At 46.2% G+C, this 18,494-nt stretch overlaps 1 protein-coding gene across 1 annotated transcript in view; it reads right to left on the bottom strand.

Moving 5' to 3' along the window:
* Nucleotides 1-18,494, bottom strand: part of LOC127462241 (exocyst complex component 4) — a 148,739-nt gene that overhangs the window by 61,641 nt on the left and 68,604 nt on the right. The window contains exon 3 of the mRNA XM_051770695.1: nucleotides 15,972-16,191. Coding sequence (XP_051626655.1) covers nucleotides 15,972-16,191 — 220 coding nt within the window. The remainder of the gene's footprint in view (nucleotides 1-15,971; nucleotides 16,192-18,494) is intronic.

Here is an 18,494-nt window from a genome sequence, read left to right as displayed (position 1 = left end):
ATTCATCATGGTGGGTGTAACCCAAAACTGTATTCTATAGCCTTCCATGTCATTTCCCAGAAACTAGACTATTGTTGTCAATAGACTATTCGCACCCTCTGCCCATAGAGCATGGTGGGTGTAACCCAAAACTGTATTCTATAGCCTTCCATGTCATTTCCCAGAAACTAGACTATTGTTGTCAATAGACTATTCGCACCCTCTGCCCATAGAGCCTGACTCCTCAGGCTATAAACTAGGTGTTAAGAGGCCTGTGAGATAGGAGGATGTTTCTGTCCTCACACCCTTTGTGAACTCCCCGCCCTGAGGGGAGTACCAAGCATTCCTGCCTGAACTGGAGGATATATAATCTTGGAGTTTTGGAACATTTTTCAACCCACTCGTGGGATCCAGAGGACGGCTGCATCTCATCGCTCTCAACCAGACTTAGACCACCACTGGATTGCGATCACCAGTTCTGGCCAGACTGCAGCAGCTCTCCCACCAGCAGGTTCTTCCCCTCTCCCTTTACTTTGGACTCAAACAGGGCCCAAGGAACACCACTTTGTTCAGGCCCCAGGGTACTGGGTTATACATTTGGGTTTTTGTGGGTTGAGACCAATTGTTTGTTTGTATTATTGTACTTACTGTATTATTTTAATAAATTGTTATTCTGACTTATAATCTCTCCTTTGAGTTGGGTTCATTCCCCCTGCTGGTTAACTTTTAAACCAGCACATTTTGGCGCCCAAACGTCGGGCAGAGAGAGAGAAGTCAGAATCACAATTTCATTTGAAGCATTTGTCTATTTGAATATAGAAACTCCCTGATCACCATGTTGTTTGATGCACTCACATGGATGTTGTATTTGAGCCTGTTCATATTTCCACAGATGGCGTATTATTTGCCTGTTTTGATGCTCTCTTTAAGACCAGGGAGAGGGATCCAAATTGTTTTATTAATATATTATGTTTATGTCATTCTAACATCAGAAGCAATGAGTTTCATTGTAAATGTGTATTCAGTCCTGTTTGCCTGTCCTGGTTTGGGTTGCTACCTCTGGGGCCTCATTAAAAATCGTACCCAGCTTTTTGGGGGAACAGGGGTGGATGGTTTCCAGCCTCCCACCTCCTTCTTCCCCTTCAGACCTGCTACAACAGTTTTTGAAAATATTGAGTTCCCTTTTGATGTTAAGGACAGCATAATGTTATTGTTAGTGTTGCTCTGTCTGCTCTGTACTGTGTACACCATGTTTAGGGTCAGAAAAGTGCCTTTTAGGGAGGTTGGTTGGACACCTGCCCTGGGAGCAGATAATGCTGAATGGCACGGGAAGTGGGAGGCCATCAGCCAGTATTTGGAAAAGTTTTCTCCTCCAATGACCTGGAAATTCACCCCTGAACAACTGCAGGATCCTGTTAGCATGATAAGACTGGTGAAGGAAAAATGCTCTGGCAGCTCCAGAGATGGCCAGCTCACAGCAACCTGCTGGGCCCTGGCCACTGCCTACCGGGCACTGCTTGACATGATACAGCACTGTCAGGGCGAGGAGAGAAGGAGCAAATCCGCAGACACCACGTCCACCCAAACCACAGCTGAGTCAGAGGGAGAAAGAAATGAACCAACCAGCACCGTGTCCACACAAACCATCGAGGAGCCAGAAGAACAAGCAAAACCAATAGCAGTCGCCCCTGTCCAGAAAAGGAAATCAAAGACTAAATCAGTTCGCATAGCAAATGATGACGAAGAGGCGGGACCTTCACATCCACCGGAGGAGACAGAGCCAGAAATAATCACTCGGTCCCTATCCCTGGGTGAGCTACGTGAGCTCCGGAGAGAGTTCACACGACAGGCGAACGAGTCCATTCTGACCTGGCTGCTCCGAATCTGGGATGCCGCAGCTAACGATACGATCCTAGATGGGAGTGAAGCCAGACAGCTGGGATCCCTGTCTCGAGATGTAGTCATTGATCAGGGGATTGGAAGGAGGCAGGAAACTCTCAGCCTCTGGCGGCGACTGTTGTCCAGTGTGAGGGAGAGATACCTTTGCAAGGAGGACCTCCACGTACAGCAAGGACAGTGGAACACGATGGAACAAGGTATCCGGTGCTTAAGGGAGTTAGCTGTACTGGAGATAATCTTTTCAGAGGATGAAAGATTCCCTAAGAGTCCAGATGCCGTACAGTGCACCTCCCAAATGTGGTTAAAGTTTGCACGACTCGGGCCAGAAATGTATTCCCGCTACTTAGCAACGCTGCAATGGAGGGAGGGAGAGGACAAGGTGGGAGCATTGGTTAGCAAACTCAGGATTTATGAAGACACTGTCACCGCCCCATTACGAGCCCACGTCTCATCTGTGGAAACCAAACTGGCTGAACACGTCCGAAACCTGGAAGAGAAAATTGAAGAGGGACACCAGAAGCTAAGAGAAGAAATTAAGGAAGGGATTTCCCATATCTCGCCAAGACAAACAAGAGTCTCTGCTATCAGGAGCCAGCGTCCCCAAGCTAAGGAGAGAAGGTACACTCCACGTAGCGATCTATGGTTTTACCTCCGTGAGCATGGAGAAGATATGAGGAAGTGGGATGGGAAACCCACCTCTTCCTTAGCAGCCCGGGTACGTGAACTGAAAAAAGGAACAAATACCATAAAGAACTCTTCAAGGGTAAACGTTGCTCCAGTCTCTCGTGGGCAAGACTCCAGACGGTACAGGAATGATCCTCTTGAAGGGACCTCCAGGTCATACCCACAAGAAGAGCACAGTGAGTACCATGACCAGGACTAGGGGTGCCCTGCCTCTAGCCAGGTAGAGGAGAGGGACAATCGAGTCTATTGGACTGTGTGGATTTGGTGGCCTGGCACATCAGAGCCACAAAGATATAAGGCTTTAGTGGACACTGGTGCACAATGTACATTAATGCCATCAAGATACGTAGGGGCAGAATCCATCTCCATTTCTGGGGTGACAGGGGGATCCCAACAGCTGACTGTACTGGAAGCTGAAGTGAGCCTGACTGGGAAGGAATGGCACAGACACCCCATTGTGACTGGTCCAGAGGCCCCGTGTATCCTTGGCATAGATTACCTGAGGAGTGGGTATTTCAAAGACCCAAAAGGACTTCGTTGGGCTTTTGGCATAGCTGCTGTGGAGACGGAGGAAATTAGACAGTTGAACACCTTGCCTGGTCTCTCAGAGGACCCCTCTGCTGTGGGACTGCTGAAGGTTGAAGAACAATTGGTACCGATAGCCACAGCAACAGTGCACCGTCGGCAATACCGCACCGACCGAGACTCTGTGACCCCTATACAAAAGATGATCCGTGAACTGGAGACCCAGGGGGTGGTCAGCAAGACTCGCTCACCCTTTAATAGCCCTATATGGCCAGTGCGTAAGTCCAGCGGAGAGTGGAGGCTGACGGTGGATTACCGTGGACTCAATGAAGTCACACCACCCCTGAGTGCTGCTGTGCCGGACATGTTGGAGCTCCAGTACGAGCTGGAGTCCAAGGAAGCCAAGTGGTATGCCACCATTGACATAGCCAATGCTTTTTTCTCCATTCCTTTGGCAGCGGAGTGCAGGCCACAATTTGCTTTCACTTGGAGAGGTGTGCAGTACACCTGGAATCGACTGCCTCAGGGGTGGAAACACAGTCCCAGCATTTGCCATGGACTGATCCAGACTGCACTGGAAAAGGGTGAGGCTCCAGAGCACCTACAGTACATTGATGACATCATTGTATGGGGGAACACAGCGGGCGAAGTCTTCGAGAAAGGAGAGAAGATAATCCAGATTCTCCTAAGAGCCGGTTTTGCCATTAAACGGAGTAAGGTCAAGGGACCTGCTCAGGAAATTCAGTTCCTAGGAGTGAAGTGGCAAGATGGACGCCGCCTAATTCCAATGGAGGTGATTAACAAAATAGCAGCCATGTCCCCACCAACCAGCAAGAAGGAAACACAGGCTTTCCTAGGCGCTGTGGGCTTTTGGAGGATGCATATCCCCGAGTATAGTCAGATTGTAAGCCCTCTCTACCTTGTGACACGGAAGAAAAATGATTTCCAGTGGGGCCCCGAACAACAACAAGCCTTTGAACAAATTAAACAGGAGATTGCCCATGCGGTAGCCCTTGGGCCAGTAAGGACAGGACAGGACGTGAAGAACATGCTCTACACCGCAGCCGGGGAGAATGGCCCTTCTTGGAGCCTCTGGCAGAAAGTGCCTGGGGAGACCCGAGGACGACCGCTGGGATTCTGGAGTCGGGGATACAAAGGATCTGAAGCCAGCTATACACCAACTGAGAAAGAGATCCTGGCTGCCTATGAAGGAGTTCGAGCTGCCTCAGAAGTAATCGGCACCGAAGCGCAGCTCCTCCTGGCACCCCGACTACCAGTGCTGGGCTGGATGTTCAAGGGAAGAGTTCCTTCCACACATCATGCCACCGATGCCACGTGGAGTAAGTGGATCGCTCTGATCACGCAGCGAACCCGGATAGGGAATCCTAATCGCCCTGGGATTCTGGAAATTATCACCAATTGGCCCGAAGGTGAGAGTTTCGGACTATCCTCTGAAGAAGAGGAGGAGAAGGTGACACGGGCTGAGGAGGCCCCACCATATGACAAGCTACCAGCAGATGAAAGGCGATATGTGCTCTTCACGGATGGCTCCTGCCGCATTGTAGGGACAAACCGAAAATGGAAGGCAGCTGTATGGAGTCCCACACGGCGAGTTGCAGAAGCGACCGAAGGACAAGGTGGGTCAAGTCAGTTTGCAGAGCTTAAAGCCGTTCAGTTGGCTTTGGATATAGCTGAACGAGAGAAGTGGCCAAGACTCTATCTCTACACTGACTCATGGATGGTGGCCAATGCTCTGTGGGGATGGCTGGAGCGATGGAAAAAGGCCAACTGGCAGCGCCAAGGGAAACCCATCTGGGCGGCGGAGATGTGGCAGGACATCGCTGGCCGGGTAGAGAAGCTGAGTGTGAAGGTCCGTCACGTGGACGCTCATGTAGGCAAGAAACGGGCTAATGAGGAGCATCATAACAACGAGCAGGCGGACCGAGCTGCCAGGATTAAAGTCTCTCAGGTAGATCTGGATTGGCAGCACAAAGGAGAATTATTTCTGGCTCGATGGGCCCATGACGCCTCCGGTCACCAGGGGAGAGATGCAACATACAGATGGGCTCGTGACCGAGGGGTGGACTTAACCAAGGACATTGTCTCACAGGTCATCCATGACTGTGAGACATGTGCTGCCATCAAGCAGGCCAAGCGGGTGAAGCCTCTATGGTATGGTGGACGGTGGTCAAAGTACAGGTATGGGGAAGCCTGGCAAGTTGACTACATCACGCTCCCCAAAACCCGCCAAGGCAAGCACTACGTACTGACCATGGTAGAAGGAAGCACTGGATGGTTGGAGACATACCCCGTGCCTCATGCCACTGCCCGGAATACCATCCTGGGCCTTGAAAAAACAAGTCCTGTGGCGACACGGCACCCCGGAGAGAATTGAGTCTGATAATGGGACCCATTTCAAGAATGGCCTTGTAGACACCTGGGCCAAAGAGCACGGCATTGAGTGGGTGTATCATATCCCCTACCATGCACCAGCTGCTGGAAAAGTTGAGCGGTGCAACGGACTGCTGAAAACCACTCTGAAGGCACTGTGTGGGGAGACTCTCAAACACTGGGAGCTGCATTTAGCAAAGGCCACCTGGTTGGTCAACACCCGAGGTTCCATCAATCGAGCTGGCCCTGCCCAATCAGAACTTTTGCATACTGTAGATGGAGATAAAGTCCCCGTGGTACATATGAGAGGAATGTTAGGGAAGACTGTTTGGATTAGTCCCACCTCAAGCAAAGGCAAACCCATCCGAGGGATTGTTTTTGCTCAGGGACCTGGTTCCACGTGGTGGGTAATGCAAAAAGATGGGGAGACACGTTGTGTACCACAAGGGGACCTAATTTTGAGTGAGAATGGTCTGTAATGTTTCATTGTATATATATAGATAGATAGATAGATAGATAGATGTATATAGTTTTAAAGGGATATAGTTTTTAAAGGGGGTTAATTTGGGCATGACATGGATGGCATAGAATAAGGGGTGGATAATGTCCTAGTTAGGACAGCTGAGATCAATTCATCATGGTGGGTGTAACCCAAAACTGTATTCTATAGCCTTCCATGTCATTTCCCAGAAACTAGACTATTGTTGTCAATAGACTATTCGCACCCTCTGCCCATAGAGCATGGTGGGTGTAACCCAAAACTGTATTCTATAGCCTTCCATGTCATTTCCCAGAAACTAGACTATTGTTGTCAATAGACTATTCGCACCCTCTGCCCATAGAGCCTGACTCCTCAGGCTATAAACTAGGTGTTAAGAGGCCTGTGAGATAGGAGGATGTTTCTGTCCTCACACCCTTTGTGAACTCCCCGCCCTGAGGGGAGTACCAAGCATTCCTGCCTGAACTGGAGGATATATAATCTTGGAGTTTTGGAACATTTTTCAACCCACTCGTGGGATCCAGAGGACGGCTGCATCTCATCGCTCTCAACCAGACTTAGACCACCACTGGATTGCGATCACCAGTTCTGGCCAGACTGCAGCAGCTCTCCCACCAGCAGGTTCTTCCCCTCTCCCTTTACTTTGGACTCAAACAGGGCCCAAGGAACACCACTTTGTTCAGGCCCCAGGGTACTGGGTTATACATTTGGGTTTTTGTGGGTTGAGACCAATTGTTTGTTTGTATTATTGTACTTACTGTATTATTTTAATAAATTGTTATTCTGACTTATAATCTCTCCTTTGAGTTGGGTTCATTCCCCCTGCTGGTTAACTTTTAAACCAGCACAGAAGAAAAGAGTAATTTTAAACATTAAGTGGTTAAAAGGGGAGATGCAACACAGGGTCAATCCATATTTATGCATCTCCCACTCCACAGCACAAAGTAGGATGAGGGAATTTTTTTGGGAGCAAGCTCAGATGGAAAAGAAAACCAAGTCCAGAGAGGTTGATCCGGGCCCAAGTTGCACAACAAACCCACCCTTTGTGCTGCCATGAACTTCCCAACTGGCTGCTTCCCAAATTCCCATCCATCCCTCCGGAGTCCAGGACAAAAAGGGAAAGGGTTCTCTCACAAGCTGGACCTGGAGGTGAGTTTTAAGGAACCCCTTCAAGAAGTTGAATCTGCAAAATAAATCAGTGTAGGGATGGGAACTGATGTTCTGCTCCCTCCTGGCCTGATTTTGGGTTGTGTCCTCCTTGTGTATCAACACCAATCCTCAATGTGTCATTTGTTGATCTCCAGTCTCATTATTTTGGGGTTTTTTTTATGATTTTTAATGGATGGAAAATCCTCCTCTGGCCAGCCAGGTCACTCCCACCTTCACCCAAACCTCTCCTGAAGCCTCGTGCTACCACGACTCAACTAAAGGAGGCAAGTGAGGAAGAATCCAGAAATAACCTTAAATTACAGTTATAAATATATATTATAAATATATAATATTAGAAAATAAATAGATAAATAATAAAAATATAATATAAAATATAATATATGCTCTGTTTTAACAATATTAATTATATTTTAATAATATAATTTTGAAATATATTATATATTATAATTATATATATAAAATATTGTATATATTACATAAAATTATAATTCCTATATAATTATAATTTAATCATAATTTTTATATATGTCATTATAATATATAATATATAATTATATATAATATATAATATATAATTTTAATAATTTTAATAATAATGTTATTTTAATATATTTTATATATTTAAAATATACAATATATATATAAAATATATAATATATATAATATATATTATATTATATATAATATATAAAAATATATAATATATAATATATATTATATATAATATATGATATATATTACATATATTATGTACAAATAATATATATAATATATATTATATACTTTATATATAATATATATAATATACATACTATGTATTATATATATTATATATTTTATATATATTATATATGTATTATATGTTATGTATATATTATATATATAATATATATAATATAAATATATAGTATATAATATATAGTATATATTATAATATATACATAATATATAATATATAATATATATAATATGTAAAATATATATTTATAATACATATTATGTAATATAAATAATAAAAATATAAAATAAATACATAATATTAATAACACAAGAAAAGCAGAAGAAAAGCCCCAAATCTGTCAAAAAACATGTGGTTTTTTTTCCCAGCCCAGGGAACTCGAGGGGAGCTGCTGCTGAGGCTGCTGCTGTTCATGTCACCAGGGCTGGGATGCAGATGAATGCCCAGATTATCCTTTCCTGTTCCAAAGCTTCAGAGTGTGAGGGAAAAACTTTCCCCTCCTACACAGGGAAGTTCATAGAAAGCAAAAAAATAAAGCACAAAAGCAGGTAATTTTTTCAAAAAATCACTCCACAAAAGCAGGTAATTGGCAAAAAAAATCACTGTTCTGGCAGCTTTGTGTGTGCAGAAACAAAACTGTAATTTTATTTGATTTTTTTTTTCAAATTTCCCTGAATATTTTAATTAAAGGGCCCATCCCAATGATTCAAATTCCCCGGATCAGCCCCACCATGACCAGAATCTGGGACCCCTCAAAGCTTCACCATGTGAGGGAAAAACTTTCTTCTCCTGCACAGGGAAGTTCCCAGAAAGCAAAAAATCACACCAAAAAAGCAGGTAATTTGCAAAAAAATCACTTTTCTGGTAGCTTTGTGTGTGCAGGAGCAAAACTGTAATTTTATTTGATTTTATTTATCAAATTTCCCTGAATAGTTTAATTAAAGAGCCCATACCAGTGGTTGAAATTCACTGGATCAGCCCCACGATGACCAGAATCTGGAATCCCCCAAAGCTTCACAACATGAGGGGAAATCTTTCCCCTCCTGCACAGGGAAGTTCACAGAAAGCAAAAAAATAAAGCATAAAAGTAGGAAATTTGCAAAAAAAATCAGTATTCTGGCAGCTTTGTGTGTGCAGGAGCAAAACTGTAATTTTATTGGATTTTATTTTTCAAATTTCTTTGAATAGTTTAATTAAAGAGCCCATCCCAGTGGTTGAAATTCCCTGGATCAGCCCCACAATGGCCAGAATCTGGGACTCCTCAACAGCTTCAGAGTGTGAGGGAAAAACTTTCCCCTCCTGCACAGGGAAGTTCCCAGAAAGCAAAAAAACACACCACAAAAGCAGGTAATTTGCAAAAAAAATCACTTTTCTGGCAGCTTTGTGTGTGCAGGAGCAAAACTGTAATTTTATTGGATTTTATTTTTTCAAATGGAAAGGGTCTATTTACAGATTAGAAGCAAGAGGGGAAACTTTGCCTTTCCTGCTCTTTCAGATGTTCTTTCAGATGTAAATTAAGGTGCTATGAACCTTCCAACTGCAGAGTTTATACACTTTGGGAAGAAACTTCTCTTCCAGGGAAAAACTCACTATATTCCAATTGCAACGTCTCTGCTGGTGAGGTTTGAATTCTCCTGTTGACAAGTCCCTGCCTCCAAAATTCCACTACTCCTCTGCAGGGAGGGGCAGCCCCTGACACACACAGATTAAAAAAAATAAAGAGCTTTACACCTTTCTTTTTAACAATAGATTAATGTCCCTTTTGTTCGCCATGACTTTTAAAAATGCACTTTTAAAACGGGTGTAATTAAACCTCTGAGAGGGGAGGGAGGCAGAAAAAGCAGCAAGAAAAAGAGGAATAAAAGGTATTTTCGAGCTGGAAGTGCCTCATCCCTCCCCCTCAGCACACACAGCTTGTGTGTATGGGGAGGGAGTAATTATAAAAATGAACTTTGCGTGGAAAAATGAGCACGTTTTATAAGGATTAGTCCTTTGAACAGCTTCAAAAAGAGGATGGATTAGCTCTGACAACTCGATAACGTGGCCATCACTAATTTATAATGGGATGGCTCTTCTCATCCAGCACTTGTGATGAGGAAAAATTCCTAATTTCTAAAATTAGTTTCGAAAAGTAGGAATTAAAGAGTTTTTCTCCCTCGACCGAACGGGCCCAGGCTTCAAATAATAAAAATAAGGGAAATAGTGGGAATGGGAAGGAGCCTGGTGAGAACATAGGGAAGTTTTCTGCTCTTGAAGCCATCTGTGGCATGGGATGTGAGACTGTGGGATGGATTTGGGATTCATGGAGCAAAACAAGCCAAGGGAAGGGAAAAATATCTGAGCTGTTGTGATAGAGAGACAAAAACTGCAGGTGAAAGGTGCAGAGGGTCCAAACCAGCCCAACCAACACCACAAACTCTACCACTGCTGTGTTGGGAAAAAGCAAGGAATTCGACTTTCCTAGGGAAAAGACAGCTATGGAAGAACTGGGTTTCCCAGAGAAGGTGTGGATGGGTCATTGCTGGAAGTTTTGGCTGCCCCTGGATCTCTGGAAGTGTCCAAGGCCAGGTTGGAGCAACCAGGGATAGTGGGAGGTGTCCCAGGGGGTGGGACAGGATGGGCTTTAAGGTCCCTTCTGACCCAAAACATCCCATGATTTATGAAAAAAATTCCTGAAGGAATGCTGGGGATGGGATTGATACAAATCTCCTTTAAATGAAGTTTATTGGGCTTTGCCTTTGCAGGCTGTGGATGTTCAGGGCTCCTGGACACCCCAGGTCATCCACCACAGGAATAACAGGGAAGGGTTAGGATTAGGGTTTTAAACCTGTTTTAAATGCTGGTTTAAAACTTCAGGAACACCTTGGAAAGAAAAGGAGCTGGAGGGAAAGAGGAAACCTGGGGGAAGTGACACTTCTGTGGTAGCTGGATCTACACTTAATTTTGGGAAAAGCTGCTCTGTCCTCTCATCCCAAGGATCTGCTCTTCTGCCAGGGATGTTTAAGAGGTTGCAAATGAGGAATGTGCAGCTCCAGCTTTAAACAAACAGGAAGGTGACCAGGCTAAGTGGCTTCTGTGGACAGAGAGATAAGAGGGGCTGGGTGTGACACCAGCCCTGTGAGGCAAAATGAGCCCAGTGTCACTGCTGAGGGAGCCTGTCTGGGCTGTTTGGGTGATTAAAAGAATCAGTCAAGGCCTGTGATTGAGGCTGGGGGCACACACATGTGGTTTACTCCCAGTTTCTGGGGAAAAAAAAACAACAGCAAGAAGAAAAAGATAAAAATAAAATTAACCATGGGGAAGTTTTAGTGATTTTAGTGATCTGTCACTGGAAAGCAGCTGCACAGCCCAGGGTGAGGGTGAACACAGGAAATACCATGACAGCAAAGGCCCCTTCATGGAATCACAGGATAGTTTGGGTCGGAAGGGACCTTAAAGATCATTTAGTTCTACCCCCTGCTGTGGGCAGGAACATTTTCCACTAGCCCAGGTTGCTCCAATCTGGCCTTGGACACTTCCAGGGATCCAGGGGCAGCCACAGCTTCTCTGGGCAACCTGTGCCAGGGCTCCACCACCCTCACAGACACCTGTTGAGGTAAATAAAAGTTGGTGGGCCCAGGTAGGACCATCACCCAAGACATTCTGCACCCAACTCTCACTGGAAGTGTTCAAGGCCAGTTTCTGAGCAACCTGATCTAGTGGAAGATGTCCCTGCTCGTTGCAGGGGGTTGGACTAAATGGCCTTTAAGGTCCCTTCCAACCCAAACTGGTTTATGATTCAATGATTCAGCGCTGAACAAATGAGGGTTACACAGATTTTGGGCAACTCCAACACAAGATTCACCCGCCCAAGGAATCACAAAATCATGGAATCAGCCGAGTTGGAAAAGCCCTCTGAGATCATCCAGTCCAACCCTTGATCCAACCCCACCGTGGTTCCCAGCCCATGGCACTGATGCCACATCCAGTCTGTCCTTAAACACCTCCAGGGACGGGGACTCCACCCCATCCCTGGGCAGCCCATTCCAATGGCTGAGCACTCTCCATGGAAAACATTCCTTCCTGATGTCCAACCTGCCCCTGCCCTGGCCCAGCTTGAGGCCCTGCCCTCTTGTCCTACTGCCTTGCTGCTCTTCTCTGCCCCTGCTCCAGCCCCTCCAGGGCCTTCCTGAGCTCAGGGCCCAGAGCTGGACACAGCACTCCAGGGGTGGCCTCCCCAGCGCCCAGCCCAGGGGCACAAGCCCTGCCCTGCTCCTGCTGCCACACTCTTCCTCAGCCAGCCCAGCAGCCCTTGGCCCTCTTGCCCCCCTGGCCACCCTCGGGCTCCTCTTCAGCTCCCTGCCCAGCCCAACTCCCAGCTCCCTTCCTGCCTGGCTGCTCTCCAGCCCCTCTGGCCCCAGAAGAACCACCACTGACTGCAGGGATGAACAGGACACAGAGACCTCAAACACGGGAGAGTTTCCTTCAGGTCAAACCTGAGCCACGTCCGTGGGATGGTTTGTGAAACCTGACTTTGCTTTTCCACCTCCCAAGAGACAAAAAATAACTGAAAACGACATGTTGGGTGTACAATGGAAACATAAACAAGAGATAAAAACATCTACAAAGCCCTTGGTTATAGACAGCAAAAAAAAAAATTGAAATATGAGGATCAGAACCACGGGTGGTTCCTTAAAATTCTCCTTGAATGGGAAAAAACCCAATTGGATCAGCCCTGTTCACTCCTTAATGGATTGTGAGGGCTGGGAGCCAGCTTGGAATGACAACTAATTGGTTTACACTAATTAATAACAACATCCAGTGGCCATCAAAGCATGGAGCCATCACCACTGGGGAAACACTCAGATTCTGAGACCATCCTTCTTCTTAATAAATGCTAATTTGACAGGAAGAAAACATACCAAAGCTTCCAGGGATGACTCCTTGGAAAGTCACAATCCAGTGATTTCAACTTTATGTGTGGGATACCTGGGAAAATCAGCTCCAGCAAGTCATTATCCTGCAAAACAGCTGCACACTCTGACTTTTGAAGGAGTTTTTTTCATGGATTTTCAGTGGTTGGAGTTTGGCCAGAAAACCCTCACGTGTGTCATCTACTCCACACTGAGATAAGGAACAACATGACAGGGATGCTTGAGAGGGAAAATCCCACTCAGAGGGGGAAGACTGAAGCAATTTGCATAATTTTGGAGACAGGGCAGTGGAGTTTTAAGGCCAGTGTTGCCAGTGACCACTCAGGTGGGAAGATTTATCACCTCGATGTGAACCGTACAAGAACAGGCTGGAAGAGGGTCCTTGTAGCTTAATTTAGGATTGAGTCAAACAATTACAGCCTGGAATTGAATGCAGAATAATTCAGAGACAAATTAGTTTTCTGGTTTTTCAGTCACTCTGAAAACTCTGACTTTCTAAGGAGGTTTTTTGATGGATTTTAGGCCGTTGGAGCTTGGCCAGAAAACCCTCACGTGCGTCATCTACACCACACTGAGAAAAGGAACAACATCACAGGGATGTTTGAGAGGGAAAATCCCACTCAGAGGGGGAAGACTGAAGTAATTTGCATAATTTTGGAGACAGGGCAGTGGAGTTTTAAGGCCAGCGTTGGCAGTGACCACTGGAAAGATTTATCACCTCGACACGAACCGTACAAGAATAGGCTGGAAGAGGGTCCTTGTAGCCTAATTTAGGATTGAGTCAAACACTTACAGCCTGGAATTGAATGCAGAATAATTCAAAGACAAATTAGTTTCATGGTTTTTCAGTCACTCTGCAAACAGGTTTACCCAATTTTACATTCAAGGATGGCAGAATGGAAAATGAGCCCAGCAAAATGCAATATTTCCAGAGGGTGATTTTTCTAAAGGATAATCTTTACAGGAACAGGCTGAGGACATGATGGCAGAGGGTGCTACAAAACCTCTTATCTCCAAACTAATTCAGTTCCAAACATGTGCTGATAGTCATCCCCAAGCAGCTTTATCAGCCTGTGCAGCGGGGGCTGATAAATTCTCGAGTCGTGTTCAAATCACAGCGGCGGCTCCGGGCTGGAGGAGCTTCAGAAAGATCCTCAGGATAGCAAAGAGTGGGATGGTTGAACCACAAACCCCTCCAGGAATGACACAAGGCAGGGAAAAGCCGGGAGAGAAGTGCCAGGTTCCCTCACTCCCTGCTCCCCACACTTCCATCCCACCCAGGGGGTGACGAGGCCAAAGATTTCAGGCTCCTTCTGTCACTGCAGAAACAGCCTTTTTAATTCTTGCCTCCACAAAATTAGTGTAGGGAGCTATTTGGGATGATTTGGTGCAAAGAGGCAGCATTTTTTTCTTCTCTTTCACAAAATTACCCTTCTGCAATGTGGGGAACAAGCAGAACTTGCTTGTTGTGACCAAAAATAATTCCAGTTCAAAGCGATCTCCGTCCACCACGAGGAACAAATTCTAGGAACTGGAGGAGAAAATTCCAAGCCATTCTCACTCTTCAACCCCTAATGAACTTTAAGGATATATATTGAGATTATAGGATACATTTTCCTGGCTACAAATGAGGCCAGAATCCATATTATGGCATTAAGGATCCCGAACAAATTTCTGAGGTTTACAACTTCCACGGTCCATCCCAAACCTGCTGTGCCCAGACAGGTCACAGATTTAGTGACTATTAATCCATGAAAAATCCTGGAAACTCCCAAAAATAATAACAGCAAGAACAGTTATTACTATTATTCTATGTAGTTATAAGATACCTGTTTTTTACAGTTATAAACTGGGATAAACCTTAAAAGTGATCAGATAAACCTTGGGAGCTGTGAGCTGCTTCCTTAGAACTCTGCAGGTTTTATCCATGCCTGAAGAGATGACTTTACAGATCAGAGGGAATAATTAAGGATTATAATAATAATAATTAATATTGATATTACTAAATAATAATAATTAAGGGTTAAAAGAGCTTGAAACAAACAACAGCAAGAGTCACTTCTTTCGTTTCAGTTCCAGGCAACACGTAAAATCCCGAATTCTGGGGTGGGATTCCACACTGTCCTGTTATGTCTGGAGCTGGGATGAGAACTGTGGTTGTTGCTGTTAGCACTGCTCCACACCAGAGCCCAAAAAAGCTGTTTCAAAAGACACTTCTTGTATAAATCCTTGACCCTCAGAGCCAGACCCCTCCCATTCCTCGTATGGGAGGGAGCCCCGGAGCTGCCCCGGTGTCACATCAGCCACCAACACCCCGCACTCAGGAGGCAGCAGATCCCACCTCTGCCCCTCCTGGGAGCTGGGAATGTGTGTTTAGTCCCATTACACAGCTCTGTGACTGGCAGGAGTCCCCAGAACTTCTAAGGGAGGAACATGGAAATCTTTCTCCCCAATATCCCACCTGTCCTGGGCAGTGGGAAGTGATTTCCCATTGACCTATCCCTCCATCCCTTGTCCCCAGTCCCTCTCCAGCTCTCCTGGAGCCCCTTTAGGCCCTGCAAGGGGCTCTCAGGTCTCCCTGCAGCCTTCTCTTCTCCAGGTGAACCCTCCCAGCTCTCCCAGCCTGGCTCCAGAATCATGGAATCCCAGGATTTCTTGAGTGGGAAGGGACCTTAAAAACCTCCAGTTCCACCTCTGCCATGGGCAGGGGCACCTTTCACTAGCCCAGGTTGCTCCAACCTGCCCTTGGACACTTCCAGGGATCCAGGGGTAGCCACAGCTTCTCTGGGAAATCCATTCCAGCCTCTCCCTGCCCTCCCAGCCAGGAATTCCTTCCCAATATCCCACCTAACCCTGCCCTCTGGCACTGGGAAGCCATTCCCTGTGTCCTGTCCCTCCAGGCCTTGTCTCCAGTCCCTCTCCAGCTCTCCTGGAGCCCCTTCAGGCCCTGCAAGGGGCTCTCAGCTCTCCCTGGAGCCTTCTCTTCTCCAGGGGAACATTCCCAGCTCTCCCAGCCTGGCTCCAGAGCAGAGGGAATCCAGCCCTTGGAGCAGCTCCGTGGTCTCCTCTGGACTCTCTCCAGCAGCTCCACGTCCTCCTCAGTGGACACAGAGCCAGGTCCTGGCTAGACATGGCCAGTCAGGGATGTGCTGACAGGTCCCTCAGCCCTTACCTGCAGCAGAGGCCTCTGCACCCCCAGGACCTTCATGGTGTCCGCGTTGGCCAAGATCTTGAGCGGGTCCGACGCCTTGGTGACGCCTTCGATCTCCTTGTTGATCTCAGCCAGGACCTGGTTGAGGAAGATGTTCTTGATGTACATGGTGAGGAACTCCCTGAGGGGGCACTGCTTGGCTGGGCCAAGCTCCATGGCAAACTCGATCTCCTGGATAAACCTGGAAAAGAGAAGGGGAACGGTGAATGGTGACTAAACCACGGAGGGGCTTTAAACGTGTCAGCGGGGCCTCCGCCACTCCTGCACCTCAAATCCAAGCACCAGCTGGGAGGGAATGACTGTGGGCCGTGCCAACATGAGGAAAAAAAGCCCACAAGGTGAGACAAAGACTCAACTGCTGGAGGAGAACAGATAAAATGAGGGAAAATCAACATCCCGAGCACAATTTGCGATGATTTGTTCAAAAAACGTGACTCAACTGCTGGAGGAGAACAGATAAAACAAGGGAAAATCCACACCCCAGGCACCATTTGTGATTATTTCTTCAAAAACCATGGACTGCTCTGTTTGACACCTACTGGAATGATGTTTTTCTAAAATTAAAACCCCCAAAGAAACAATTTAGGATGCCAGGAATCCCTTGGAAAAGGCAAATTTCCTCCCGGGGTTGGTCACTCCATTCCCACAGGCGGGTTCCTCATCTCTAAACTGAACAACAGAACATTCCAGCTGGAAATCACATGGGGGGAAAAAAAAAGCAATGCATATGGATTATCCTGTTCTCAAGCTGCATTATGCATGTCTGTATTATGGTGTATTTTTATCATCCTCCATTGTTTCATCCAAGGATCCCATTCCCGCTCACACAGACGATCCCAGGAATATTTTAACACCAAATGTTTGCCATCTCCCGCAAAAACCTCTCGATTTCTGCGGTGCCATCTGCTTAACACTTCCAGAAATTACCTCTTTAGTTTCTTCAACTGCATCTGAGGCAAAGAAATAACCTTCCTTTTTAAGTTTTATGCATCAAAATAATTAGGGATTGAGCGTTGGGAGCCAGGACGGATCGAGACTCGCTGCCCAAAGTTGTGCCAGGGGAGGTTTAGGTTGGATAGCAGGAAAAATTCCTTCAGTGGAAGGTGAAGTGGTGGAGTCACAGTCCCTGAAGGTGCTAAAAACCACATGGATGTGGCACTTGGGGACCATTTCCCCAGATATTTCAAGGAGATTTCCTTAATTGTCCGTGATTTTCTCCCTCCCCTTCCCATGCTCCAGAGGAGGCAGCTTCCCCTCAGAGCCCTGACTGAGGAGCTCCTGCCAGTTTTCATGGCATGATTTCCTTCAAATCCGAGCCCTTTGCTCCCTAAATCCTCTGCCCTGGTGACTCCAACAGTCTGGAATGACATTTGATTCCACGGGGGGATCCACCTGCAGCTCAGCTGGAAGATGGTTTCTCCAAAGAGAAGGGAACACAAAGTTCTGGCAGCTTTATTCCCAGGATTTCACAGATCGAGAATGGGAATTGTCATATATAAATGAAGTATAAATATAAATATGTTCCTCAATATAAAACAGGGAAGCAGTGGAGTCACCTGGGAAGAGAGCAGAGCTGAATCCTGGAATCTGGATCCCTGAAATCACAGACCTGATGGCACCACGTGGAGTGACAACCACTCATGTCCTTCAGGGAACAATGCCAAGCTTGATGGACACAATAAATTAATTTACCACGACTGCCAATGAATTTGCCACTCTTTCTTCCTGAGTTTATTTACACAGTGCTTGTGACACAGAAAACCCACAGAAAAAAATGTGAATTTTACCATTTCAAGCTGGGGAAGGAGAGGCACAAGGGGTTGGATTTGGAAAGGAGAATCATTCAGTGGAGTGAAGGAAAAGCTTTTGAACGCTTTTTAAAATCCAATACACGCTTAAAAACGGCTAAACCACGCAAAAATAAAAAACTTTCAGAGGGAGAATGAGCAGGCATCAACTCTGAGAGCTCAGAAGTGCTGAACTGCAGCAGCTCCTCATCCCACAAGAGCCTGAGGGTGCTTCCAAGGGTTTCCTGGACCTCAGACTAAATTGCCTGTGCAAAGATATAGGAAAGGTCAGTGCTAAAAAAAGGTGTAATCGGGGCTTTTTGTTTGTACCTGGCATTAATCCCCATTTCAGATCCCTCCTAAAAACTGTGCCTCAACCTCCAGGAAACTTCTTGAGCTCCATGCAAGGGGCTCTCAGCTCTCCCTGGAGCCTTCTCTTCTCCAGGGGAACATTCCCAGCTCTCCCAGCCTGTTTTCAGAACCACCAAATCTGTCACACCCGAAAAATGCACAAATATCCCTTGCAGAGGAAGATTTTGGATCATGGTTGCTGGAGATAACCCTGGGAATCACCTGGAATCCTCAAAAAGCCTCCAGGAATGGCACCACTGTGAAGGACACAGAGATGTCACATGAGGGAGGAATTCTTGAAAAGAGCAGCCAGGGGGGGAAAAAATATAAAAATATGGAAATCTGC

This window comes from Manacus candei, unplaced genomic scaffold (genome assembly GCF_025592945.1).
Source record: "Manacus candei isolate 608988 ecotype Guabito, Panama unplaced genomic scaffold, ASM2559294v1 h1tg000123l, whole genome shotgun sequence".
In the NCBI taxonomy this organism is placed as follows: Eukaryota; Metazoa; Chordata; class Aves; order Passeriformes; family Pipridae; genus Manacus; species Manacus candei.
The sequence above is the reverse complement of the archived record's forward strand: the minus strand, read 5'-3'. Positions and strand labels throughout refer to the sequence as shown.